Here is a 27,893-nt window from a genome sequence, read left to right as displayed (position 1 = left end):
GACTAAAAGCAATGTGAATATGACCTGCAGCTTTTGCAGAAATTGTCCAGTATCCGACTCCAGAGCTTGGACCCGCTCAGACACATAGCAGCAGTGACTGTAACATCCACACCAGCAGTTCACACATCCTGCATGCTTGTTACATGCCAGGCCCAGTGGTAAGCATGTTATCTGCATTGTCACATTTAATCCTCACAATAACCCTGTGGGGTAGATATTATTATACCCATTTTATAGATGAGGTAAAGTGAGGCTAAGAGAGAGTTCACAATTTGCTCAAGGTCCCAGGGCTTGTAGGCGGTAGAGCAGGACTCACACTCGGCTGACTCCACAGTCCACGCCAGAAAATGGATGTATAGAGGACATGGAGATACAAACAGTAGCACAGGAGATTCATCTGAAGCATGCCCGGCCCTCTGATCGCTAAGGTTTAAAGGGGTAGTGATCTTAGCTTTAATTGTGGTGTATTAATACCCGCAGGGGGACATTTCACGGAAAGAAAGTGGTGAGAGGGAGAGGCTCAGAGAAGTTTAATGGGTTTCAAGGGAGCCTTCATATAGAGGTTGGAGGTGCAGGAAGAAGGGGCTGCCCCCTGGGGGAGGAGGGCTCCCAGAAGGTAGCAGATGAATGAGAGCATCACAGCCCTGGGTCCTGAGCAGGGCTTTGTCCCCGCAAGAAGCTGGAGAACAACAGGGCACTGGGGAGGATGCTCTGTTAACAGGACAGATCACACAGTGAGGTCAGGGAATGAGAGCCTGGGTGTCTAACACTTAGCATCAGGCATTCAGCATGAAGCAGGGGGGCTCCTGGGGCTGGTGGGGTTGGTGGGAAGTGCTGTTATCATTATTAGGCCTTAGCTTAGTGGGGTTCAATTGGCTGGACAAATGGTGCAGGAAGGATTGATTGGTAGGTAGGAGAGCCAAGAGTTGATAACCTTTCAGGAATGGAAGGAAGAGATACCAAGAATGTCCCAATGCCACTGACACGTCAAGCAGAGCGAATGGTTTCTGTCCACCGGTGGAGGGCGGGGGCAGGGAACTCACAGCCTAACTGTGGCACCAGGAAAGTAGCTGACAAATATCCAAATCAGTCTAGATGGCAAGGCTGAAGCCAAGGTTATTTAACAGAGTTTCAAGAGTACAAGAGCCAAGGAAAAGGTAAAGGGAACCAGGGCAGGATCCTGGGCAGCCACTGCAGATCTGCAGAGTCTCATAGCCACAAGCTCATGGAAGGCCCACTGGCATCCCTGCAGCCCCCTGCTATGCATCTGAAAGGGCTGAGTGAAGGCCTGTGGTCCCACTCTGCGATGCTGACAGATCCTGCCTGATTTAGCCCTGAATTTATGCACGTGTAAAAGCTTGTTGATTTTTCTCTCTCCCCAGGGAACCAAATATAACTATAGAGTAATATGCTTGTTTAGACACTTCACAGAAGAATGACTAAGAAACATTTGGAAAATGTCCAACTTCTTAACAATCAAAGAAATGCCAAATGAAACAACACTGAGAAATCATCTCTCCCCATAAATGAACAAAGATAAACATGATAATATCTATTCCAGCAAGGATGCAATAAAACAGGCACAATGATACTGGACATGGGAATGGCACTCAGGAAAACAGGAAGGGCCCTAAAAATGCCCCAACCTTTGTACCCCAAACGGAACTGAAATCTACCTTAAAGAAATAATACACAATACAGAAAATTTTTCTTCCAATGATGTTTACTGCAATATTATTCATGTTATTGGAAAATGAAAAGCAAACTTAAAATCTAGAGGAATGATTAAGTAAATGATTGTATTTCCACACTAATCATCCATCCATGCATTCATTCAAAAAAACATGTAGTAACCATCTCCCACTTGACACACCTCTGTTCCATGCTGGAACCGTAAAGGTACGGGGACACTGTCCCTGCCCTCCAGGAGCTCCCAGCCCACTGCAAACTGGAGGCAGACACATCCACAAATAAAAGGGGCAGAACATTACAGGTGAGAAGACGGAGTCTGCACAAGAGAGGGAGTAGTCAACTCCACCTGGGAAGGGAGTACGGGGGCAGTCAATCGGGAGGAACTTCAAGGAGGAGGTTGTCCTTGAACTTATTCTTGGAGAATGAGGCTTATCTTGGTGGTCTGAGCCTGGAAGGAGGCAGGAACAGCATTGTAGGTGGAGGCCACACAAATGTTAGATTCCCCCAAACTCCTATGACGGTAGAATTTGCAGTTTGAGAAAATAGCATATTATGAGCGAAACAGGCTTAGAAGGACTAATTTTGCTAGTAAGCCCAAGGAGTCTTTATAAATATTTTATGTTCACTGATATCCGGCAATAAAATTGATATTGATGATGTTTCACACTGTATCTCAGCAGGTAAGACATAACTAATTTACATTCATTACCTCCAATTCCCTGGAAATATCATGGAAATGCTACTCTGCAACTTCAAAGAAATATTTATTTGGTTTCGCTGCAAATAATATGCCACGTTTGTTTTCTGTATTTGGTTCTACGTCTGAATGCTCAGCAATTTTGGTCCCTAGTTGATCCCCCGTCCCAGGACTGCAGGAGCCAGTGACACAGCTCCCCTGTGAATTGACTGACACCTAACAAAACCCCCCACAAGCAGGAGCTGCCGTTACTAGTCACATGGAGCCATGAACGCCAGACACTCATTCTAGATGAGCTACAGACAGCACACACACTGTCCTGTTGGAGCGCGGCGCAAACCTGCCGGACGGCCAGTTGCTCAACTGAGGACACCAAGGCTCAGAGAGGGCAAGTGACCGGTCCAAAGTCACGCAGCTAGTAAGTGGCACCTCTCTGAGTCTGTTGAACTCCAGGCTCCACATTCCAAGCCTGGAGTTCCCAAACTTTCATCTGCATCCAGATCACCTGGGTTCTTTTTCGAATGTAGATTCTGATTCAGGGGCCTGAGGTTCTACATCCCTGGCAAGCTCTCAGGTGACGCACATGCAGAGACCACTCTGAGTATGAAGGGTGAAACCACTGTATTATATTGTGCCCTCTTATAAATGAATAGGAAATAATGGTGAGAGATCAACAGCAAACTCAAAGCCAAATATCTCTAGGTTGAGAAGATGGTGTCTACTCACCAGTTGTAACTCCGGGAGAGCTCATCCGAGCGTTAAATCCATGCTGGGCACAGCAGAGGCCCAGTAAATATTTACAGGTCTTGGCTGAATCGGTGAAAAACATGTGCTTTTTCCCAGTGATGCTGCCTGTGATGATGAACTTCTTTCGCTGAGGGAAGCAAGCACAGACTTTAATATATCGTTTGATATATCGTTTGATCGTTCTTACCTATCCATTGAAGCACAACTGTCCAGAAAGTAGCCAAATGCTGGAGCCGTCGGTTGGATACCAATGTACTAGGCATCCGGAAGTGTGTGGATGTCTGACTGTGGCCCAATATTCTTTCTTAGATTAAAGACAACCCCTCTTTTTATTTTTTCCTTAATTCGTAAATCAAATGTTTCTTTATTGGGCAATTGCTATCTGCCAAGGAGTGTGCCAGGTGAAAAGAATATGAAATGCGTTCAGTACAGGCTTGGCCCTCAGCAAGCAGTGCATTGTGAAAGGCCATTAAATACACCTATAGTTTGCATTGTCCAAACGCCCAGAAATTGAAGGCAAAATCTCGGCTTGCATCATTATAGAAATGATAAAAGCACATCTGTATGCGCATGTTTCGTGCTATTATGTGCCAGGCTCTGTGCTAAATCCTTCCTGTGTATTAATTCATTTCATCCTCGAAGCTATAGAATGAGGGAGGTCCCATCATTATCCTTATTCTACAGATGAGGAAGCAGATGGAGACTCCTCGGAATGCAGCAGGAACTGAGGTCACATCACCAAGAAACGCTTCCCTACATTTATACCTTCAAGGTCCATGCACAAAGTGATAATATTTGTACAGCTCACTGTGATAAACTGGAGAGGATTATCTATACGGGGTTATCTATATGGAGCTTCCTGGAAAAACATCCGTAAATTTTTGCGATATAAAATTCTAAGAACAATAAAAAACAAAGTAATAGAGATTATATTAGATATGAATTTATATATAACTTCCAAATAATATCTCTATTCTAGATATTTCAGTAAGAACCTTGAGCTTGCTCCTATAAAGATAACTTTATAAATACAGGGTTTGTGCTTGAAAGGGCTCCCTGAAACTCCTGAACCTCTTTAATGCTGATTCCTTTTAATTCACGATAGTCACCATTCCTAAGAAATTCCATTCACACAGTCAGATATTAACAAAAGACAGATAACTATTCATTGCTTTTCCTCTAACTCCTTTTTATCACTAACCTAATTTCAGACAATTTGAGCATTCTCTAAATACCCTTTACTTATATTAATAAATGTAATGTTGAACCTATACTAATGTGAATGGATTCTGAATCCAACTGAACTATACTATACCTAGTATTTTTTTTGTATGATGTGTTTTCTCAAACATTCATAGATGCTGTCCTACTAGCCTTACTAATTCTTCCTTAGTATTCAAATTATAATCATGTCTAAATTCCGCTAACTAATCATTTTATTCACACTTTTGCAAAGTTGAATATTTGCTTAGAATCCATCTACTTTTTCAGTATGCGTTGATATGTTTTCATACAGTCCTGACCACTCAGGTATTAAACATTTTAGATAAGTCATTTTTTAAAATTGAATAACTTGGGACTTCGGTGGCACAGTGGTTAAGAATCCACCTGCCAATGCAGGGGAAACGAGTTCAATCCCTGGTCTGGGAAGATCCCACATGCTGCGGAGCCACTAAGCCTGTGCGCCACAACTACTGAGCCTGCTCTCTAGGGCCCGTGAGCCACAACTACTGAAGCTCGCGTACCTAGAGCCCATGCTCCGCAACAAGAGAAGCCACTGCAATGAGAAGCCCATGCACCGCAACGAAGAGTAGCTCCCATTGGCCACAAAAAGAGAAAGCCCGTGTGCAGCAGCAAAGACTCAACGCAGCCAAAAAAAAAAAAAAAATTAAATAACTGTTCTTGAACAAATCTGAAAAAAGAGAATTGTTCACACACATGTGCTACTTCTTTCTTTGAGCTCATAAACTCTTGGCAAGGTCTCGTCCTTTTGGACCCCAGCGCCCTAAGGTGTCCCAGAGGGTGGAATTTCGATCTCATTTCTTGGCATGGAGCTGAAAACAGTCTTGACCGTAGCGGTTTGGATTTTTTTCCATTTTGATAACATCATTTAATGGGAAATTCATATCTGTAGGCCAACTTGCACACAGGCAAGCTGCTCTACGAATAAGATGATGTATAACTTGAATCCCAGGGTTTTCAGCGCAAACATGAAAAATGTATTTACATCCCTGCTGTTGCAGAACAAAAATACTTGGTGCTTCTGTAACATCATGTTTGTTTCTAAGCATGGTTTTACTATTTCAAATATTTCATCCCCAATAGTTTTATTGTTGCCGCTGTTCCTTCACAGCCTGGTTTCTTTGTTTGGTTTGATACATCTTTGCAGAATAATAAGATTCTTCCAGACACAAGCGGATGTGCCCTGAAGCTAAGGAAGTTGAAATCCCAGGCCTCTACTTGGGAAGGCCGTTTCCTGGGAGGGACCCAGCATATTTTCTTGTGTTCTTGTAAAACGTGGAAAGTAAGATGCTTTCTCTACAATCTGTTAAGACCACTGACTCTTCTTTCCACCGCAACTCAGTCTCACTTTTCTCACCATAGGTCACGTTGCATGGTGGGGAAGCAGATCTCACTAAGGAGAAGTTGAGATAGGGCTATATTTAGTGTAGATTTAGTGGGATTTATTTATGTGGTTTGCAGTCTCTTCTGCAGTAGTTTATTGCCAACCATCCCAGAATACTCCTTCCATTGGACCGACTCACCCAAAGTCTCAGCATAAAGATATAGGGCCAGTGGCCATGTGAAATTGACTGTGCCCTACAGTACCCAGCCCCAGAAGTATGCGGTGTCAGCACTGGAGGGGAACAAGGTTTAAAATACACAGAGCCACAATATCAAAAAAAACCAAACAACCCAATTAAAAAATGGGCAGAAGACCTAAGTAGACATTTCACCAAAAAAGACATACAGATGGCCAAGAGGCACATGAAAGGATGCTCAACATCACTAATCATTAGAGAAATGCAAATCAAAACTACAATAAGGTATCACCTCACACCAGTCAGAATGGCCATTATCAAAAAATCTACAAACAGTAAATGCTGGAGAGGGTGTGGTGAAAAGGGAACCCTCCTGCACTGTTGGTGGAAATGTAAATTGATACAGCCACTATGGAGAACAGTGTGGAGGTCCCTTAAAAAACTAAAACTAGAACTACCATATGACCCAGCAATCCCACCACTGGGCATATACCCTGAGAAAACCATAATTCAGAAGAGAGTCATGTACTACAATGTTCATTGCAGCTCTATTTACAATAGCCAGGACATGGAAGCAACCTAAGTGTCCATCGACAGATGAGTGGATAAAGAAGGTGTAGCATATACATACAATGGAATATTACTCAGCCATTAAAAGAAATGAAACTGAGTTATTTTTAGTGAGGTGGATGGACCTAGAGTCTGTATACAGAGTGAAGTAAGTCAGAAAGAGAAAAACAAATACCGTATGCTAACGCGTATATATGGAATCTAAAAATTTTTTGAATGGTACTGATGAACCCAGTGGCAAGGCAGGAATAAAGATGCAGACATACAGAATGGACTTGAGGACATGGGGTGGGGATGGGGAAGCTGGGGCGAAGTGAGAGAAGCATCGACATATATACACTACCGAATGTAAAATAGTTAGCTAGTGGGAGGCAGCTGCATAGCACAGGGAGATCAGCTCCATGCTGTGTGACAACCTAGAGGGATGGGATAGGGAGGGTGGGAGAGAGGCTCAAGAGGGAGAGGATATGGGGATATACGTAGGCATATGGCTGATTCACTTTGCTGTACGACAGAAACTAACACAGCATTGTGAAGCAATTATACTCCAATAAAGATGCATATAAATAAATAAAATACACAGAGCCAAAGGCCAGTCTGAGGGACATATTTTCAATTATCAGAAATGAAAACCTGTAATTTAATTATCAAAAACACCTAATGAAGTGGAAGTTTTATCCTATCAGGGATATACTTTATAATTGTATATACTGCCTTGTAAGTACAGCACACAATTTTCTCTTTTTTTGATAGGAATCACACAATATGGAATGTATTTGATTTTCCTGTGTTGATAGCATTTAGAAACCTACAGAGGCACTTCAAAGAGCAAATATGTCTCTGCCGCAAAGCTGCATGTTTTATGCATCTCATCAACAATAAAAACAACTTTCAATCAGCCATGCTAGAAGAAAGACTACATTAGATTTCTCTTCTCTGTAGAGGAAATATTACAAAAGTATCATCCTATGGAAAAGTAATCAGAGGGTATGCCACCAAAAATTTGAAAGGAAAACAAAAGAATTATAGTGTTTATCAGGGAGTTCATCAAGAAGAATATTACTTTTTTGCTTTTGTGGTTTTGCAGTAGTTGTTCAAGTTTTTTTTTTTAATTCACAGGTTGTGGTGATTTCTTTTCTCATTCTAAATGAACATTCCCTTTAAAATCTTGTTTGTGTGGGCTTCCCTGGTGGCACAGTGGTTGAGAGTCCGCCTGCCGATGCAGGGGACACGGGTTCGTGTCCCCGTCCGGGAAGATCCCACATGCCGCGGAGCAACTGGGCCCGTGAGCCATGGCCGCTGAGCCTGTGCGTCCGGAGCCTGTGTTCCGCAACGGGAGAGGCCACAACAGTGAGAAGCCCGCGTACCACAAAAAAAAAATAATAATCTTGTTTGTGTTTGGAACTTTGTGTCCTTGTTCTTGAAGAGAGCCCTACAAAGCCTGTATTCTCCAAGATTTCAGGCATTTCTCTCCAGACATTTTAACTACTGCTAATACCCAAGAACAGTTACTAACATGGGAAGGTTCATCATTACACAATGAATGCTTTCTCGACTGAATAAGCTTCTGAATTGATGTCTCTGTCATAGATGGGCTGCCAATGCACCTACAAATCATATCCATTGAAAAATGGCATTTTCCTCTATTTCCGTTGCTACTTCTCTCCAGGCTGACAAAATACATGTCTGTAATTGTCTGGAGCGTTCCGGCTTCCACTATTAATTAAGCAGATTTGGAACCAGCTTCCTGAGCTCATTCTCGTATTGTTCATGGAGTTCCCATTTTGTGTTTGCAGAAGTGTGAAGAGTCCAAGTCATTTTCTGTGTAAGACGCCTGGTTTGTGGCAAGCAGCTGGTGACATTACTTCCCATGATGACTTTTCCATTAAAAAAAGGATATTTATGCTGAGGAAGAGACTGGTCATCAACATGAAAATTCTAATTAGTGACAAGGGTGTTTTTAAGCTACTAAGTTTGTTTTGTGAACCTGATGATATTCCAGCTTTAATCAAGAAATTGTCTATGGTCATAGGGAAAATAAATATCTGTAAAAATTAAACCAACTTAAATATAAAATACTTAAGGGGACTTAAATTTTATGGCTTCAAAAGTTCTATTTTTCAAAATTACTTTGTAGGTTGTCTGCATTTCTACAAATGTTTTAAAAGAAATTACACTGAGAATTTTGAACAATTAAATATGAGATAAAGAAAATAGAAAGTAATATAATAGTATTGAATAAATTCAATAATTAAAATTCTTCAAATAATCTTTCAGTGGAATTAAAGTTATTTGAGTCATTAAATTTCTGAAAAGTTCACAAAAATAAATATCAATTACTTTTAGATAATGTCAAAAATATTTGGGAAAAAGTCAGTTTCCTGATATTATAAAGGCCACTTTAATAAAATTATGCTCAATTATTATTTATTTTTAGATGTAAGCTTTTTTTCTAAGGAAAAACAATACTTTATTATGAAATTCTATCAAGAATCACACTTTAACAATTACATCAACTTCAATAGCCAAGATGGAAGAAAATGAATAAAATCAATTATGTTCTGCTTAGGAAACTTTAACATTAGATAATGATAATGAAAACAAAAACCAAAGAACAGATAATGAAAAAAAATCTCGTTAGTAGGAAAAATTTTAAAACCACGAGAGAAAATTCAATAGAAAGAAAAACTAAAATGTTTCCTGAGCCACAAGTCAAAGAACTTCATGTTTTATAATGAAATCATTGCTGAAGTTATGGGATACTGACCCACAGGACAGGTGGGTAGATTAGCTACTGGAGCATTCTCTGCTATGGGGACACACATAATGTTTTTGATGTCAAATTTATTGTAACTGAATTCAAGAAAATGGTGTTCAAATGTTATTTCAAACATTGTACATTTAATAAAGTTGTTGTTTTGTTTTGTTTTGTTTAAATGGCTGACAAAGGTTTGCACACCTGTAGTCCCTGGGAGACAGGCCAGATGCCTCGGTACAATGTGTGCAAAGGGGAAATTAAAATACAAGGAAAATGTTTCAAAAGCATGCAGACTCCATTGCACCTACTATACACTCTCCTCCCCCATCTCCCACCTCCAACCTCGCTCTCAACATCAATAGATCCCCCAAATTAAAAGAACTTCACCCAGAGGGAAAGTGTAGCCCTTTAGGCCAATGGCTGCCCATGGGAGTGAGGGGGAACTAGGTGATGGATGGCAGAGAAGTAATGGCCTCGTGGGGACCCTCAAACCCCCTGGTAGACTCCTTCCAAATATGTAACAGTCGTCAGAGTACAGGTTAGCTGACAGGCTGTGAGCGTATCTTCTTAGGAGAAGATCACCTGACCTATCGCTCTTTAAAGGGATAACAGATCAAAGAAAAATGAAGCATGGGTCATAACCAACTGAGTGACACTCACATAGGCCAAAATCTTTTCAATTTCTCTCCACTGAAACCGTGAAGTCACAATTCTGCTGTTGTTTCTCACTTCGTACACTATGACCCCCTTGGCACAGAGCCCCAAGGCCATCTCTCCTCCTGGCCTTGTCTTCTCTGGGAGAACTTGGTAAACCAGCACACCATATTCCGGGAGGTGCTGAGTCACCTGGAATGAGAAAAAGGTCAATTAAGAAGAGACAGGCACATTGGTCTAAAATAATGGATTTCAAACCATTCCATGAAGAAAACACCTTCACGTATGTTCTGAAAAAAAAGAGTAGGGTTGCCAGATAAGCTTAGGAAACAACGAACTAAACAGATCTCCTTACTATAGAATTCCTCCGTACCTCTAATATGATAGTGTTTTTCTATTTTATTAACCCAAGGAATCCTTTCCTAATGAAGTACCTTAAGACACTTGGAACACAGTTACTATGAAAATGGTACAATAGAGTAAAAATATTCTGAACAAAGTTGTAGAATTCAGATTCTCTTGAATCATCTCAAAGTAAAGAATCCTTTTTCCCAAAGTCTACTGCAGTACAATCTGGTACAACCCCTTCATTTTACAGATGGGAAAACTGAGGCCCAGGCACAGGAAGCAAACTTCCAAATGGTTAGCATCACTGTTAAAGCAACATGAGCCATGAACATCCTGCAGAGAAAATGACCAATCACTGGCACTTCTCACCATGTAGCAGTGCTTTGGTGGGGTCCCCACAGCACAAGATCTGTCTTCAGTTTTACCAGTTTAGGAGATGGAATTTTGTCAGGAGCATGAGGGTCAATCAGAACTGGGAACTGCATCAGGCCAACCAAAGTCTTAAGAGGCCAGAGTATAAACCTAACACAAATGTTTTTATGTCTGAATGGTAATCATGTCTCTATTCTGGTCTCTACCATCTTCTTCTTCACCTGGAAGACTCCAGTTTTTACCAAACGGTTGATGCACATCAGCTCACAGCAGGGACATTTTGCTCCAGGCATTTGAAACCCTCTCAGAAGGGTTTCACTGGTGAGATCTGGTATCTCATCTCTACCCCTGAGCAGAGGGCTCTATGTCCTGCCTAATCTCTCTCATCCCCAGGTGGGGTCACAAAAGTGAGGACAAATTATGGCTTTTGAGAGCTCCTTTCTCAAGCTCTTTGCTGACCTTTCTGCTTCTGCTGGTAAGTAATCTGTGCAGATAGGTTACACTGCCTACAAAGCCTACAGCTCTTCACATGATCTTGATTGCATTTCTGGACCCTGAGCCTCCCCGCTTTGTTTAACTTTGGAGAGACCCTCTCACTGTCACCATCATCATCATCATCATCATCCAAAACAATATTTGTTGGACATTGGTGCTGAAGTATCCAATGGCCAGACCAGCCATGCACTTAAAGTATGACAAAGCAGGACCATCCCAAAACAATTAGGTAAATTCTTTTAAAGAATTTGATGTGATACAGCAAAGGAAGCCATAAACAGGATGAAAAGACAACCCTCAGAACGGGAGAAAATATTTGCAAATGAAGCATCTGACAAAGGATTAATCTCCAAAATTTGCAAGCAGCTCATGCAGCTCAATATCAAAAAAACAACAACCCAATCCAAAAAATGGGCAGAAGACCTAAATAGACATTTCCCCAAACAAGATATACAGATTGCCAACAAACGCATGAAAGGATGCTCAACATCACTAATCATTAGAGAAATGCAAATCAAAACTACAATGAGGTATCACCTCACACCAGTCAGAACGGCCATCATCAAAAAATCTACAAACAATAACTGCTGGAGAGGGTGTGGATTTGAAAAGGGAACCCTCTTGCACTGCTGGTGGGAATGTAAATTGATACAGCCACTATGGAGAACAGTATGGAGGTTCCTTAAAAAACTAAAATTAGATCTACCATATGACCCAGCAATTCCACTACTTGGCATATACCCTGAGAAAACCATAATTCAAAAAGAGCCATGTACCACAATGTTCATTGCAGCTCTATTTACAATAGCCAGGACATGGAAGCAACCTAAGTGTCCATCAACAGATGAATTGATAAAGAAGATGTGACACATATATACAATGGAATATTACTCAGCCATAAAAAGAAATGAGTTATTTGTAGTGAGATGGATGGACCTAGAGTCTGTCATACAGAGTGAAGTAAGTCAGAAAGAGAAAAACAAATACCGCATGCTAACACATATATATGGAATCTAAAAAACAAAAAAAAATGGCCATGCAGAACCTAGGGGCAAGACGAGAATAAAGACACAGACTTACTAGAGAATGGACTTGAGGATACGGGGAGGGCGAAGGGTAAGCTGGGACAAAGTGAGAGAGTGGCATGGACATATATACACTACCAAACATAAAATAGATAGCTAGTGGGAAGCAGCTGCATAGCACAGGGAGATCAGCTTGGTGCTTTGTGACCACCTAGAAGGGTCGGATAGGGAGGGTGGGAGGGAGGGAGACGCAAGAGGGAAGAGATATGGGGATACATGTATATGTATAACTGATTTACTTTGTTATAAAGCAGAAACTAACACACCATTGTAAAGCAATTATACTCCAATAAAGATGTTTAAAAAAAAAGAATTTGATGTGATAGTTCAAAAAAAAATTAAACCATTAAAGTTGTCATCATCAGAATAGAGATGCCTTTGTTAGAGTTGCTTACATTTTTTAAATTGTTTAGTATTTATTTTAATTTTTAATTTTTTAATTATATAGAGAGGCATATGATACTGAAGTACTTGGAGCCACAAAATTCTTAAAATGGTAAAGTGTCATTCTATAATGGAGCAGGACCCTATGGGGCCTTCCTGGGATAGACACACACACAGACCCTGCCATGTCTTCCACCTGCCTCTTGTTTGTAGAAAAACTTTAGCTTCCTAGTCCTTCCCCGAGTTCCAAAGAATAAATTTAATCAGACAAGTGAGAAAACAAAGGAAAACTGTCAAGCAAGACAATTTAAGAAGAGCCGTTAAACAAAGTTAAGAATGTGTAATTCCCCCTCAAAGGCTATAGATAATATTCTGAGCCATATCCTTTGAGCTGTTTTGCAGATACTGAAATCCCCACCAGGAGGAAAAAGTTAACTGTATGCTGACCACCACCAGCATGTAGACCCCCAGACTGGTTGGAACCAGAAGGTTGATGACGTTGACTCCCAATTACCTCACTGCCAACCAATCAAAAGAATGTCCATGAGTTGATCACACACCCCACAGCCCTCTCCCTCACCCTGTCTTTAAAAACCTTTCCCTGAAAGCCATCAGAGAGTTCGGGTCTTTTGAGCATGAGCTGCCCATTCTCCTTGTTTGGCACCCGCAATAAATGCTGCACCTTCATTCACCACAGCCAGGCGTCCGTAGATTGGCCTTACTGTGCATGGGTGGGAGGACTAAGTTCAGTTCAGTAACAATTCTAAACATTTCTCATGCACTTATTTCATTTAATCTTCACAGTAATCATAAGAGATAGGTGTAGCCTTGAAACTGGTAAGATCGCATACAAATCAAATCTATTTAGTGCTTTCCATCAAAGACTAAAAAAGAAAGCTTAGAGATTACCATACTAAGTGAAGTAACTCAGACAGAGAAAGACAAATATTATACTATATCACTTACATGTGGAGTCCAAAAAATAGTACAAATGGACTTATTTACAAAACAGAAACAAACTCACAGACATAGAAACAAACTTATGATTACCAAAGGGGAAAGCAGTGGGCGGTGGTGGGGGTAGATAAATTAGGACTATGGGATTAACAGATACACACTACTATATATAAAATAGAAAAACAGCAAGGATTGACTGTATAGCACAGGGAACTATATTCAATATCTTGTAATAACCTATAATGGAAAAGAATCAGAAAAAATATATATCAATATATGTATATATAACTAAATCACTTTGCTGTACACCTGAAACTAACTCAATATTGTAAATCAACTATAGTTCGATTAAAAAACAAAGATATGCCCTAAAAAATTTCCGCATTTTTGCTTACGAGATGGTGGCTTCCTTTACAACCACTTGTCATCCTTCAACCAGAGGAAGGAGGGACACAGTGAGCCCAGCACACTAAGCCAGGGCCTGGGCAGGGGCGGGCCAGGCATCGTCTGCCTGCAGGAGCCTCTGCAGACCTGAGTCCTTAGTCTCTCTGCTGGTTCTATGGTCCTGTGGCCACTTTCCACCAGATGTGTGCTGATGGCTTTGAAGTCCCCACTTATCTCTCGTCAAGGGAATGCTGCATCCCCTTAACAAGGAACGCGCATGAAGGCTGGATAATGGAAGACAGTGAGCGCTTTTCTGCCAGGGCTTCTCAAATGAGATGCTTGAGGGTTTACACTGTGCTAGGTGTTGCAGACAATTCCAAGTGACTGACCAAAAAAAATGGACAGACCTCACCTTGGCAGTTCTGCTTTCAAATGACTGTCTCTATCAAAGGCAAGAAAACACAGAATATTTCTACCTGCTTCAGGAGACTTTTGTACAAAGAAATGTATAAATCCTGGAGTTTCCTTTTGAAACTGATCCCCAGATCTAAAGGCCCCACCAGGCACATAACCCTGGGGAAGCTGGGGGCCTCCTCCCGCGTGCCCCCGAGCTCTACCTGCACAGGCAGAGCGGCAATTCCCTCCTACCCTGAAGTAAAGTAACTGGTACTGTTATTGTTCTCATTGGGCAGTTATCACAGTGTTGCATGCCTCTGGGTACCCATCTGTCCTCCCTACAAGACTTGGGACTCCCTGGGGGCAGGAAGCATGTCCTTTCTGTCTCTGTTTGCTACTGTGCTTGGTCCACTGCAGGTGTAAGTCGTGGAGTGAGCAAAAGCTATTCGTCTGAGGCTCTGTGTGCCCACAAACATAAGGGACTGAAATATCACTGCTTTTGCTAAAGGGCCAAAGAAAGAGTAGACCAGAGCTGCACCCATATGTATGGACCACACCACCTGTGCTGTGCTGAGAACAGTTGCCCGGAAGGCTGCAAACCTGAAGTCTTCCAATGGCTTTGCTTTTGGCTCGCACTCAAGTTTTTTACTTCAGTTGTCAGAAATGTCTCTTTGAGAAACGTGGTCTCCCCCCACTCACCGAATAGCGACTGTGAGCTCCAAGATTGAAGAAAGGCCCTGCCATAACCACCCCAGCCCAATAAATCTTACCCATTTGGGGGGATCATTTCCAATGCCATCTTCTTCCAAAAGTCTCTCCTTGCCCCACAGGGCGATGGAGCTTCCTTCCTCCCAAAGGCTCAAGTCCCTTGGTCATACTTCCTTGTGGGTCTGAGCACATCCAGCCCCAGAGAAACCTCTGGAGGGGATTGCCGACTATGTGCCCTTGAACACCGATACACCCTCTCAAGAGTCCAAAGGCCTCACCCTCAAGAATTCCAGCTCCGCATCCTCTCCCCAGAGCGCAGGACTTAAACGGTGCAGCTCTGAGACTTCGACTTGGACCCGGAGAGCCGTCATCCTCTCAATCAGACTTGCGGGGATGTAATCTTCAACTCGAAAGTAGGCTTTACTCTCTACCTGCTGGAAAGATGCAGAAGAAAAGAGGTGCCACCAAGACGCCTTCTATGGGAATCTGAGCAGGACAGAAGCCTGTCTGCTCCTTTAAAGTGCCCACTGGGATATCATTTTCTACCATATTAGAGATTGGGCCAAACCATATGACAGGAACAGAAGGGAGAGAGGAAAGAAGCCACCTGTTTTTGAGCCCCTTCTGTCTGTCACGTGGTGCCCAGAACACATTAGCTCTTTCTATCCTCACGGGAATCCTGTGAGGACAGTATTATTATTGTCATTGCCAAGATGCACAAAATGAACAAGAAAGGAAGTCATTCAACAGGGCCAAGGTCACACCACTTGTAAATGACAGAAAGGAGATTTCATCCCCCAAAGCCCTCACACATTCCACAATGCCACTCCACTTCCCAAAAGGCACAGCGAAACCACGGCCCTAAAGCTTTGTTTCTGTGTATTCATTTGGTGCTTCTGTCTGCATGTGCTACCAGTACACTGTCCCCTCTCACAAGGGAGGTCTTGGCTGTGGCACCATCTCTCCACAAGGTGATCAAGAAGTTGTCCCCTGAACAAGAGAAGATCTGACACCCATACCCTGCCCCAGGCCAGAGCCTACATCAAGTCTACTCTTCTGGGAACCTGAGGCTGCAGCCCACCAGGAGCTGCAGGAAGATCTTCGTGACTCAGCATCACTTTGCTGTCTGATGCTAGGTTCCCCGGTACAGACTCCGGGGCAGAGAGAGGTAGGCAGCTGTTCTGGAGGCGTGGTCTCAGAGTTCACTGTAAGGAATGAGGAAAGTGGAGCTTGGCAGATGGAGAAGCTGACCCTTCCCTGGTGTTCCTGAATCAGCCCATCCTAGTCTCAGGAAGCCCCTCCCAGTCTAATCTTGAGCAAGACAGGTCCCCACAGCTGAGGACAGCTGCCCATGAGGGAGGCAGCTGGAAGCCGAGAGCACCTGGCCTTCTTGGGGCTGGGATTGGGCAAGTCGGTCTGATGAGGGGGTCTGAAGGGAACAGCACAGCATCCACTACATCCCATGCCCCTGGTGTGGTACAGGAGTCCCCGTGTAGCTGTGGACTGAGAATCCTCCAGCCGAGAGCTGGCCCATGCCAGCTACAAGTCTACAAAGCTTTTTTATAAGTATGTAGGACCTTTGACCCAGCATCGCATTGCTAGGACTATGTCCTAGAGAAGTCAGCCTGAAACTAAAAGAACTCCAGCACAAACATTTATTTCGATGTCATTTAGGTTAAAAAGAAAGATCAGAAGCAACTGGAACAATAATAATAGTAGTTATTACCACTCACACGGCGCCTCTAGGTGATGCCCACCAGTGAGAGAACAAATACGTAAACAAAGGTCCAGCCCTGCTGAGGCATACCGCATGGCTATCCCAAAAGCTCATCAGGAAAGCCAGGGGAAGACATACCAAGGAGTGAGAAAACAGAATGCAAATCGAATGTGGCAACGTTTACAACTGCATAAAATCCCTGCATGTGGTCAAAGGCTGGAAGAGAATGCACCCAGGGGAAAGTTGTTCTACTGTAACGATGTGATTAAGGAGATTTATTTTTGTACCAAATTGTCTTTGTCTCCCTTTTTAAAATGCAAATGTAATCATGTTACTTCCTGCTTAGAATTCATCAGTGGCTCCCAATCTTTCACTACAGTGGTTTCTAAATCATGGGGTTTTTTTTTTCCAGCACCAGAACCATTTATCAAACAAAATATCCACCCCTTAGGAGGGCACACAAAGTTTCTCCTGGATCTGACTGGCAGTGCCACCCAGCCTCGCAGCCCGGTAGCTAAGGCTGCCGTCAAATCCCTGCAGAGCTGGACGGGCCAGCCTCCTCCTCCTGCCCACTCAGTGACCCAGACACAGGGAGGGGCTCTCCCCTCTGAGACCCCCTAATGCCCTTTGATGTGCCCACCGCAGTGCCTGGCACATAGTGAAATGAGGCCCTAGAAGTGAGTCCTGGCTGTGCTTTCACTAGCTTACCTAACCTCACAGAGGTGCAATTCTTCTATAATGCAGATAGAAATAACACCCGCTTTGCAGGGTTGACACGGGCTTAGATGATGCAAGCATGGAGGAGGCCCTCCATAAATTAGGGCTGAACGAGTGGCTGCACAAGTGAAAGAGTGTGTGTAATCTGTTGCCTTTATACACACACACACACACACACACACACACACAGAGAGAGAGAGAGAGAGAGAGAGAGAGAGAAAGAGAGAAAGGGAAAAAGTCTGCCTTTGGAGACCACACAGGGGCAGCAGAGAACATCTTGGAACCACACTGGTCCCCAGAGCAGCTGGAGAGGTTGAGGATAGGCAGGATCTCGGGAAGAAGCTGGAGGTGAAGGATGAGATTGGGCTGAGGTAGCAGCTAGGTGAGGCCAGTCAGAAACTGGGCAGGACAAAGGCGCAGGGGGTTGCCAGAACTGGGCGCCTAGAGCCAGGTCTGGGCCCCTGCAGCCTCGGGGCAAGTGATCCCAAAAGAAAAGTCTGGGCCTGCGTGTTCCCAGCTGCCTTCAGTGGACCTGGCCCACAGTTTCCACCAACTATCAGCCCTAGAGTTAGGGTCTCGGGTTAAACATCGTGTCTGAATTCATAGACTGAAAGGTAGTCTTTGTTTTGTTTTACAGCAGAGCACTCCTGATTCTGGGGTAGGGGAAGGGAAGCTTGCAAACAGCAGTTGCTACATGCCGGGCCTCATACATACGTCACCACCTTCCACCCTTACAGCAGCTTTGACCTACTACTATTTCCATTTTGCAGGTGAAAAGGCCGAGACTCAGAGAGACAACGTGCCCAAGGCCACTTAGCTACTTAACTAAAGAGTCAGGGCTTGGACCTGGTTTCTGTCTGACCCCAAAACTCAGGCCCACTCCTTTGCTCCACAGAGCCTACTAAGGGCAGCCCAACGTTCTGCCCCTGGAGGCCGCCCTCCCTACCCCCCCAGTCTGCACCCCGCCCGTCCAAATGAGCCACACACAGGTCTGGACAAGATACTGCCGCTAGGACGGTGACTGATTCACCGGCGCACCCCTGGCTGACAGCACCATCCATGAGCCTGGGCCCCTCTCCTCCCAAGACCCCCCTCCCCCCAAGTACCAGTACAAGGGCAGGAGGGAGCTGGCCTAGGCATGCTTAGGACCCCAGCTCTGGGGACTGAGGAGACAGGAAGGAGCTCCAGTGTAAGCAGTGACAGGCCTGGAGGCTTGTCAAAGGGGCAGGGAAGGGTTCCGGGGGCCAGGCCAGCCCTGGGAGACTGCCCACCCAGGCCAGGGGGGAGGGTGGTGCCAGGAGGAGAAAGTGAAGTCTCAGTCCTTGTGGACTGAAGTGGGAGCAGGGAAGGGAGGGTCAGAAGGACTGGGTGTTGGGACCTGAGCTACGTTTCCCTGACAAGCAAGCTGCTGACTCCCCTGATGGATGACTCTTATCCGCAGTATTGTCCAGCCAGGAGCCTGTACTCCATTCGTCCATCCACTCCTTAGAACAATACTCTTGAGCAAACTGCCTGTGTTTGAGACACTGCTTTGGTGCCGGGGAAATGGCAGAACAAAACACACAACACCTTTACCCTCTGGTGGATCCCACTCTAATGGAGAGACCTACAGTAAGACTGATGAGGAAATGGATACACCATGCTGGGTGGTGAAAAATGCAAGGGGATGAAGAAGGACTTAGAAGGCTCCAGACATGGTGGCACCTTCTGAAGATGTGCTAGGAGGAAAGCAAGATGATACTGGTGTAGTCTGAAACGTATTTTTCAAACTGCAACCTGCAATCCATTAGTGAGCTGTGAAATCAATCTTGTGGTTCATAGCCTGCATTTATAAATTAACTAGAATAGAATAGGAAATACCAATGTGTATCACATATAGAAAGGGTGCATCTGATTTCCTAAACTTTTGCCTCAATTCTGTTACATGGACACATGTGTACAGGTTGGGTGGTAATGGCTGTAATTTTTTTTATCAGGGGTTATGGCACAAACCATTTGAAAGCCAGTGATTATAAGAACGCAGTAAATTAGTAAATTACTGTTTTTAGGCAAGACCTTAGATTAGAACTACATTACAATGTATAAACTTGACCTGTTGATCTTTGTATCCCCCAGAGTCTAGCAAAGAACACTAGATGGTTGTTTGTTGGATGAATGGATGGATGAATGAATGGAAGGATGCAGTTTACCCCAATCTCAGCAGTTGATAGGTGCTAAAAACACAGGCTCAGTCTTCACATTTCTAACTGTTTCCCCCATCCCATAATTGCTTCTCCAGTGACCCCACCCAAGGGCCCCCAGTCTCTACCCCTACCTCCTCTGGGTAACTTCCAAACTCAGCCTGCAGGGCGAGGACCCCCAGCTGCAGCAGCATCTCGTCATTGCAGTACAGCTTCTCCTCCAGGATGTCTCTCCGAAGCTGCAGGTAAAATTGGTGCCTTGTCCAACTGTGCCTGGGAAAGAGATGCAGGAATAAAGGTCACTGGAATGCTGAGGGCGAGGGAGACCACTAAAGCCTGGGAAGCAGAAAAAGGAGAGAAGATGAGATACAAGTCAATAGAACCCAGAGGGCAATGCCAGTAAGACAAAGGCGGTCTCCTTCATCCACACCATGCTTCCTGTTACTCATTGAGGTCTGCTCTGTGCCAGTCATTTCCCACAACCATGGAGATGTTTGTTCCTGTGGTTCAAGTGAGAAAACTGATGTTCAGTGAGATGGTGTCTCTAGTAAGCAAAGGAATAGAGACAGTGATCCAACCCCAAACCGGTGACCCTTTCCTCGAACCCTCATCACTGGGCTGCTGGGAGGCGAGGCATGTTGGGGTCAGGGGAGAGAGAACTTGACCTTGACTAGCATATGTTTGAAACAAAAGGGTAAGCTCTCATTTTGACCAGGGCCAGTCCCCAAATACTGACTTTTCCCCCTTTTCTGTCATACTGGAATCCAATCAACAGAAGATCAGCCACAGTAAATGTTGTTATTTATATGCACTTTAGTTTGCCAAGCGCTTGCCTACCCATCATCTCTAATGTCAGCCTGGTTGTACATAAACACCTTAAGGAACAAACAAAGAAGTTTGCAGCACTCACTGGAGCAGCCCATAGTGACTGACAAAGAACTTTATTCTCAGAAAGAGCGTGAAGGTATCTGCGGAGCTCTTCTTCTGGGGCTGCTCACTCCAGCCTTCGGGGGCTATTTTGCACACCCTGGTTTCAGCGTCCAGGAAAAAGAACTCTTTGCCTGAAATGGAAGTAGAGAGTATTTAGAGGGAAAAGCAGTCGGTGAGGCACCACCCCTCAGACTCACAGCCCTGAGCTCTGCCCGGAGGGTCAGACAAGAGCCGATTGAGTACAGGAGAGAACAGGAAGGAAGTCATCTGGATAGCTAGTACCACAGGACCTTTGTTGGGTCCATGAGAGGCCAAGAACAGGGGATAAAGAGGAGAGTGTCAAGGAAGAGAAACTCAGCACCCAGAGGAGAAAATATGATTATTTATCTTAGAGAAGATATCACTTAACATCTGCCTGCCAGCTACCATCTTATGGAAATAAAATTAAAAAACAAAGAACTGAGTATTTATTCCATTTCTGCCACGGGCCAGGTGCATCAGCTGGACCATACCCACATCTCTCCAGCCAGAGTGTTATGGACTGAATGTTTGTATCCCCCAAATTCATATATTAAAACCCTATCCCCTGCAGGTGTGATGCTATTTGTAGGTGGGGCCTTTGGGAAGTAATTAGGTTTAGATGAGGTCATGAGGGTGGGACTCCCATGATAGGATTAGTGTAATAAGAAGAGGAAGAGACCAGAGCTGGCTCTCTCTGCTATGTGCGGACACAGTGAGGAGGTGGCCATCTGCAAGCCAAGAGGAGGGCCCTCACCAAGAACATGACCATGCTCGAAGCCTGATCCTGGATTTCCCAGCCTCCAGCACTCTGAGAAATAAATATGTGTTGTTTAAGCTACTCAGTCTACAGCATTTTGTTATAACCTGAGATGACTAAGACATGGCATAAGTGGAGTCACCTTTGTCTTTTGACCTGAATGTTGCCACCTTGAAAACTCCACCAACCCAAGCTCAGGACTTCAACTGCAGTTAAGTTTGTCTTCTAGCACCTCTGGGAGGGAGGCTGAATCAGCTCCAGCCACTGGAGGCCCCACCTCGACCCCCTGCTCTCCTCAAGGCAAAGCTTGACCCTCACCACCAATCCTGGGTGCCCTTGGCCACTCCCCCTGAACCCCTGGAGGTCTGCCCCAGCCCTGTTCTGCCCCATGCCCTTCTCCACACTCCGCCCTCACCACGCAGCATCCAGACCTCTGCCCGCTGTGTCCTCGGCCCTGGCTGCTGAACCTGACTCCCCACACCAATTCACCCTTCCCTTTGGGTCACATCTTCCCAAGGGATGGGCAGGTCCCCATTACAGTTTGGCTGGCAGACCCTCCCAAATGGGTTTATGTCCAAACCCCTGACTGTCACTCTTGAGTGATTTACCCAGGAGGCTCCAGCTGAGTAGGTCTAGGATGTCCACATGGAAGGGGTCCAGGGGTAGGCAGCTGACTGGGAGGGAAAGTAGGGGAGAAGCCTTAAGGTTTTTCTCCCAGAGCAAGCGCACTGGTTTTATTAAGGCTGCATGTTACAGATCAATAAAACTGTTTCCTGCAGGTTCTTCTATTCACACTTGAGGAAAGACTGAGCAAACATCAACTGCCAACATCGAAGCATATAATGTTGCTCTTACTTGGGAGAGGGATTTTTCAGAGGTCCGCTGAGAGGTGAGGTACGCCCTCTACCCACCATGGCACACTGAGTGATCCTACCGCAAGCTGATAAGCTTCTCCCACTGGGGATGGGAGAATAGAGGAACACAGAGATCATGACACCTAGCAAGGTGGGCTGGTGGAGCAGGGTTTAACCTGAAGGCCTGTGTGATCCCAGCTCAGCCTGCTTCCCATCACTCCACACAGTGGTTAAAGAGCATCCACTACAACGAAGGGATCTTTGCGGTAGATGGAAATAAAGACTCCCTTTAACAAAAAGGCAGAGCTGGGAAGGTGTAAAAACCCTTTCCTTCTGGATCTTCAGAAGGGGTTCTTAACTTAGGCTCCTGGGGTGGGTGTGCTGATTTCCCATTAGTCCTGGATGATTAGATGGACTCATTTTTATTTTTATTGTGGTAAAATACACACAACATAAAATTGACCGTCTTAGGGCTTCCCTGGTAGCGCAGTGGTTGAGAGTCCGTCTGCCGATGCAGGGGACACGGGTTCGTGCCCCGGTCTGGGAAGATCCCACATGCCGCAGAGCGGCTGGGCCCGTGAGCCATGGCCGCTGAGCCTGCGTGTCCGGAACCTGTGCTCCGCAGCGGGAGAGGCCACAACAGTGAGAGGCCCGCGTACCGCAAAAAAAAAAAAAAAATTGACCGTCTTAACCACAGTTAAGTATATAGTTCAGGAGGATTAGGTACATTCGCACTGTCGTGCAAACCCATCACCACATCCATCTCCAGAACTTTTTCATCTTGTAAAACTGCAGCTCTGTCTATACCCATGAAGCAATAACTCCCATTTCCTCCTCCACCCAGACCCTGGCAACCACCGTTCTACTTTGTGTCCCTACGAATTTGACTGCTCTAGGTACCTTACATAAGTGGAATCATACGATATCTGCCTTTTTGTAACTGGTTTATTTCACTCGGTATAATGTCCTCGAGGCTCATCTATGTTGTAGCCTCTGTGTGTCATCTAGCCATCTATGTGTCAGAATTCCCTTCCTCTTTAAGGCTGAATAATCTTCCATTGTACGTATATACCACATTTTACTCGTTTATTCATCCGTCAGTGGATACTTGCGTTGCTTCCACATTTTAGCTACTGTGAATGATGCCGCTATGAACATGGGAATACCAATATCTCTGAGAGATGCTGCTTTCAATTATTTTGGGTATGTATGTCAATGTGGAATTGCTGGATCATAGGGTAAATTGGTAATTTTTTGAGGAACTGCCATATTGTTTTCCATAGTGGCTGCACCATTTTGCGTTCCCACCTAGACAAAAATGTTTCTCACATTTGCTTGTCTAACCTCAAGGTACTGAGATTGGTCAACCAGACCCAGCAAATCACAGAAGATATAACATCTTACAAGCATTGTTTCCTTACCATCCTCTGCACTTACTTGACAGTTTGCACATGAGGACTCGACATACTGATTAAGGTCTAGGCGTGCAAGGGGCAATGTCCCAGTCTCAAGCAGTTTTGTTAGAAGGAATAGCACTCAGGTACCTAGACAGCGGGGTTACCTGAGGCACCAGCCCAGCTGTGGGCTACCTGGGAGCCACTTACCTTTCATGTAAGCCAAGCCAAAGTAAGTGAGCTCCCCAAGGTTGGCAAAGGACGCAACAGCGCTGAAGACGGCTCCCACTGTCGACGTGATGTCACATCTCACCTCCAGGCACTGCCCGTTCAGCAGCATTACACAGAGGGCCCGGAGAGCCAAATAGGACTTCCCTTTTTTGGTCTGAAAACAAGAATGGTATAACTTGTAACAACAACTACAAGACATAGAGTCTTTACCATGGGCTAGCTATTGTGCTAACCACCTTATATGTATTTTCTCATTTAACTGACAAACAACCCGAAGAGATAAGTACGTCTGTGATTCCTGTTCAGCAGAGGAGAAGCAAGGCTCACAGACGGTAAGGGACTTGCCCAGAGTTGCAGAGTTAGTAAAAGGCAGAACCAGACTCAAATCCGTGCTCTCTGCCAGCCTCTGCAGGGGCCAGGAAGGCTGGGGAGCCACATGTAACAGATCTCTCCCCTGCAGAAATCCTGGCTGCCCCTTGAGCTCTGCTTCTCGAGAGGACTGCCCAGGACCACAGTGGTGAAGCGTACACCCCCAGGAGTACTGGACAGCCTGATACCGACCCCCAGGCCTTCACAGAGCACAGCAGAGAGAATTCGGGTGGGCACAGATCCAAGGAAGAGAGAGGGCTGGCGCTAAGGTGATTACTGTGAACCGAGAAATTGATCAGCATCCAAAGATACGCCTTCTGTCACTTCACCCTGCTCGGACAAATTCCAGATTCATCGGCCTCTGTAGCCCCACCCTAACCACTGTCGCCTGGGCTCAACCGCCCAGAACAGCCCATCATTCTGCCGCCACAAAGTCTTGTCTGCCTGAGTCTCTGCACATACTGCCCACTGCCTGGAATGCTCTTCCTCTCCCTCCCCACATGGCAAATTCCTATGAGTTTCCCAGATCAGGCTCAAGACCTTTTGTCTGTGGCCTGGAGGGTCAGGCCACCCTCTCCCTTCTCTGCTCCCCCGATGCTTTCTGCTCAGGGGCCCAGCCTCCCTAAGGACAGGGGCTGAGTATCCCCTGTGCCCCAAAGCCTAGACTGAGGCCTGGCCCAGACCTCCTCAGAATGTCCTCATTAAAAGACAGTCATGGGTGGACACTACAGCTGGCTTTAGTGCCATTGAGACCATGCCTGCCACCACACCATGACCTTCCTACACCCAGGGGCAGCCCCACACCCCAGGGGCCAGGGCAGGTCTGAGGACCCTGTGGGAGGGAGAGCTCTCCCATGATCCCAGGCAGGGCTGACCACATGGCACACTCTTAGCCACCCTGGTTCCTGCCTGTCCTGCACACCTGTGTCCCCTGGGGCGGCTGTTTACCATATGTGTGCATGCTGGGGCAGGGAGGGTGTGGAAGGTGCTCTGAAGCACCCAGTGCTTCGGTTTAATGCTCTGCAGTTGCCCTCTTGAAATTTGTAATAATTGTATCCTTGAATGTGTGCTTTCTAAGTGATGTCCCATTGGAGCACGCACAAGGAGCGTGGGTTCACAGCGATCCTGCCTCCCCACCTCTGGTAATGGGGTCTGGCTGCCAGCTCCTCTGTTCCCTGGTGCCCCAGGCCCCGTCCAGTCTCTGCCTCCCACTCCCTACCCTGCAACCTCTGCCACCTTCCACCCAGGGCAGCCCCCAGCTTATATATTCCACCATCCCTCCCGTCCTCCCTGGGGGACTGGTTCAGGAAGGGTCCCAGTCAGGCATCTCAGAGCAGGGCATGGCAGTGGCTGTACCCACTCTGGGCCGACAGCACCACAGCTCTTTCCTTGGGCCCCAGGAGGGACAAGCCTGTCACTCATCCCCAGTCCAGGTCCGCCTGAGCTGGGGCAGCAGAGCCAAGGGAAGGGAAACTGGCTTTTCCTCCCCAGAAAACAGACAAATGCATAAATGCTAGAAAGCAAGCTCCACATGAAGAGGACTCTGCGTTGTTCGTATCGGAGATCTAGGGTCTGGAGTAGTGCCTGGTACCTACTAGCTGCTTCAAGAATATTTCCTGACTGAATGGGAAGAAGAAGACAGAGCTCGTCTGGAAGGACAATCAGGACTCCGTCAGAAGTCACAGAGGGTTCCTCTTAAAGGGGAAGAGGATGCTGAAGAAGGACATGAAGTAGGAGTGTGACTTGGCAGGTGCCTGGAGGAGAGAGTGAGCCCCTCAGAGCTCAGTCAGCCTTGTGACCTGCCCAGCTGGTCACTTCCCTCGCCAACCTCCAGCCCTACCCAGTCGAACCCAGCAGTTACCACAATTGTTCCAGGCAGATACAAGATCACCGGGGCCTCTCCAGCCAGCAGGGCGAACTCCGGCCTGGAGAACTGAAGAAACACGCAGAGTCACTCACAGTAGAGGAGAGAAATCAAAGTCAAGTTCCACGGAGCTGGACCCCCAGGTCCAGAACTGGGCTTCTCCCATGGCCTCACTTCTCCCTGCCCACCAGCAGCAGTCCCTTGCCCAGAGCCAGCAGCAAGCAGGTTTCAATGAGATGGAGCTCAACTGTGCTGAGGCCCTAGCTAGGCTGGGCATCTCAGAGCACATGTCTTACAAGTGGGTGTGGTTTTGGTGATGTTCTAGCTCTTCAGTTAGGTGTCCACTTCATTCTCAGTGTCATAATTCATGCATGATCACATAGTCTTTTATATGTCTCAAAATAAATACATATTATATGCAACAAGAGTTTTCAAAAACGGAAATACCTTTAGATTTAGATCTGATGAAACGTTTTTCCAGCTCTGGACATTGAATCAGTAGTGCGCATGAAGAGCGATTCTCAGTTTCACTCCATGTTTGTAGCACACTTGTGACGCAGGAAGTGCTTTAATGCCACCATTATTTAGACCGAGCCATCTAAAATGGGCTGAGAATGTGCACCCTATGGGGTGCACATTCTCAACCCATTTTGCCGGAAGTCAAGGCTCCAAGAGGTTAAGAAACTCACCCAAATCTAACACCAGTGAGTGATAGGATTGGGTGGGCCTTCTAATGTGTCCCCCATGGGTTCCTGGCAGGACTTCTATCTCAAGAGGCCAAACATCCAGCCAGGGTGTCCCTCAGAAGCGTCTTTAGTGAGTAGTTATGAAGAAAAGCCAAAGAAGATGAACAAGGCCTCCCTGATGCCGGTCCATCCCTCCCCCTCCAAGTTCATGAGGACCTGAGAGTGGCCTTGGAGGGCAGCAGGGGCTGGAGGGGAGTGTGGCACCAGGGCCACAGAGGAGAGGATGTCCTGAGGCTGCCCCGAGCTCAGCTCATTCCTAATTAGTTGAGCACATTAAGCAAATCTCTCTGCAACAGACAGACAGGCAGACAAGGCCTACTGGGGGCATCTGGGTCTGACGTTCCCAAAGGGCTACTGATGCTCAGACAGAAGGCCTGGCAGGGACAGCCTCCTCAGTGAACAGCCTGCTTGGGAGGGGCTTGTCACAGATCCAGGGGCACTGATCCCCGTGGTCACTGTGGGCTTGTGTGGTTATTAAAACAGTTTTTCAGCTAATGTCAGTGTCATGCATCGAGGAAGGGATGCTTTTTATCTAAGCACTGGAAGTGGCTCTGACCGCTGGTGCCAGAGCTGTTTCTGGCAGAAGGAGTTATCCTGGGACCACCCCTGATCTCACCCTGCAGCACAGGTGTAGCAAGCCGGCCCCTCAGCAGAGACCAGCCTGCCTGCCAGGAGTCAGGGGTCCCCGGAGCCACAAGTAGAGGTCACCCAACATGGTCCCTCCTGTCGTCACGGACTTCCAGGCTGGGGCAGGCTGGCGTGGCTACTCTTGAGCCCCGACTCCCCACACTCGTCCAGCCGCTACTGCCCTATGTGCCAACCAACCTGGAGAATCTCTCTCCCTGACTGTCCTACCCATTCCTTTGCTCCCACGTGTCACCTGTTCAGAAGGCCCTTTCCAAGTACATTCAGCCTTCTCAGGTCTCTTACCACGTCCCCTGTTCTGCCACCATCCACGCCAACGGCTGTGAACTTCCTGAAGGCTGGGACCTGGTATCTTCAACCTTCTGTCCTACACAGTCTACAGCAAGGCCACTCAATAACACCTATCGCCCTAAATTTCAAAATTCAGGATGATTTTAGTCCAGTTCTCCGTAAATCTCA

The 27,893-nt window shown here is 45.9% G+C and overlaps 1 protein-coding gene across 1 annotated transcript in view; it reads right to left on the bottom strand.

Moving 5' to 3' along the window:
* LOC136136029 (FERM and PDZ domain-containing protein 2-like) overlaps positions 1 to 27,893 on the bottom strand; it is an 85,811-nt gene that overhangs the window by 16,862 nt on the left and 41,056 nt on the right. Inside the window, exons 10-17 of the mRNA XM_065893912.1 lie at positions 26,041 to 26,112; positions 23,790 to 23,964; positions 20,534 to 20,684; positions 19,758 to 19,896; positions 15,288 to 15,443; positions 9,887 to 10,072; positions 3,116 to 3,263; positions 1,388 to 1,396 (exon numbers count right to left, since the gene is read on the bottom strand). Of these exons, the coding sequence (XP_065749984.1) occupies positions 1,388 to 1,396; positions 3,116 to 3,263; positions 9,887 to 10,072; positions 15,288 to 15,443; positions 19,758 to 19,896; positions 20,534 to 20,684; positions 23,790 to 23,964; positions 26,041 to 26,112 (1,036 nt within the window). The remainder of the gene's footprint in view (positions 1 to 1,387; positions 1,397 to 3,115; positions 3,264 to 9,886; positions 10,073 to 15,287; positions 15,444 to 19,757; positions 19,897 to 20,533; positions 20,685 to 23,789; positions 23,965 to 26,040; positions 26,113 to 27,893) is intronic.

Source organism: Phocoena phocoena, chromosome 16 (assembly GCF_963924675.1).
Source record: "Phocoena phocoena chromosome 16, mPhoPho1.1, whole genome shotgun sequence".
Lineage (NCBI taxonomy): Eukaryota > Metazoa > Chordata > Mammalia > Artiodactyla > Phocoenidae > Phocoena > Phocoena phocoena.
Note: the sequence above shows the minus strand (reverse complement) of the source record. Positions and strands in the feature narration are given on the sequence as shown.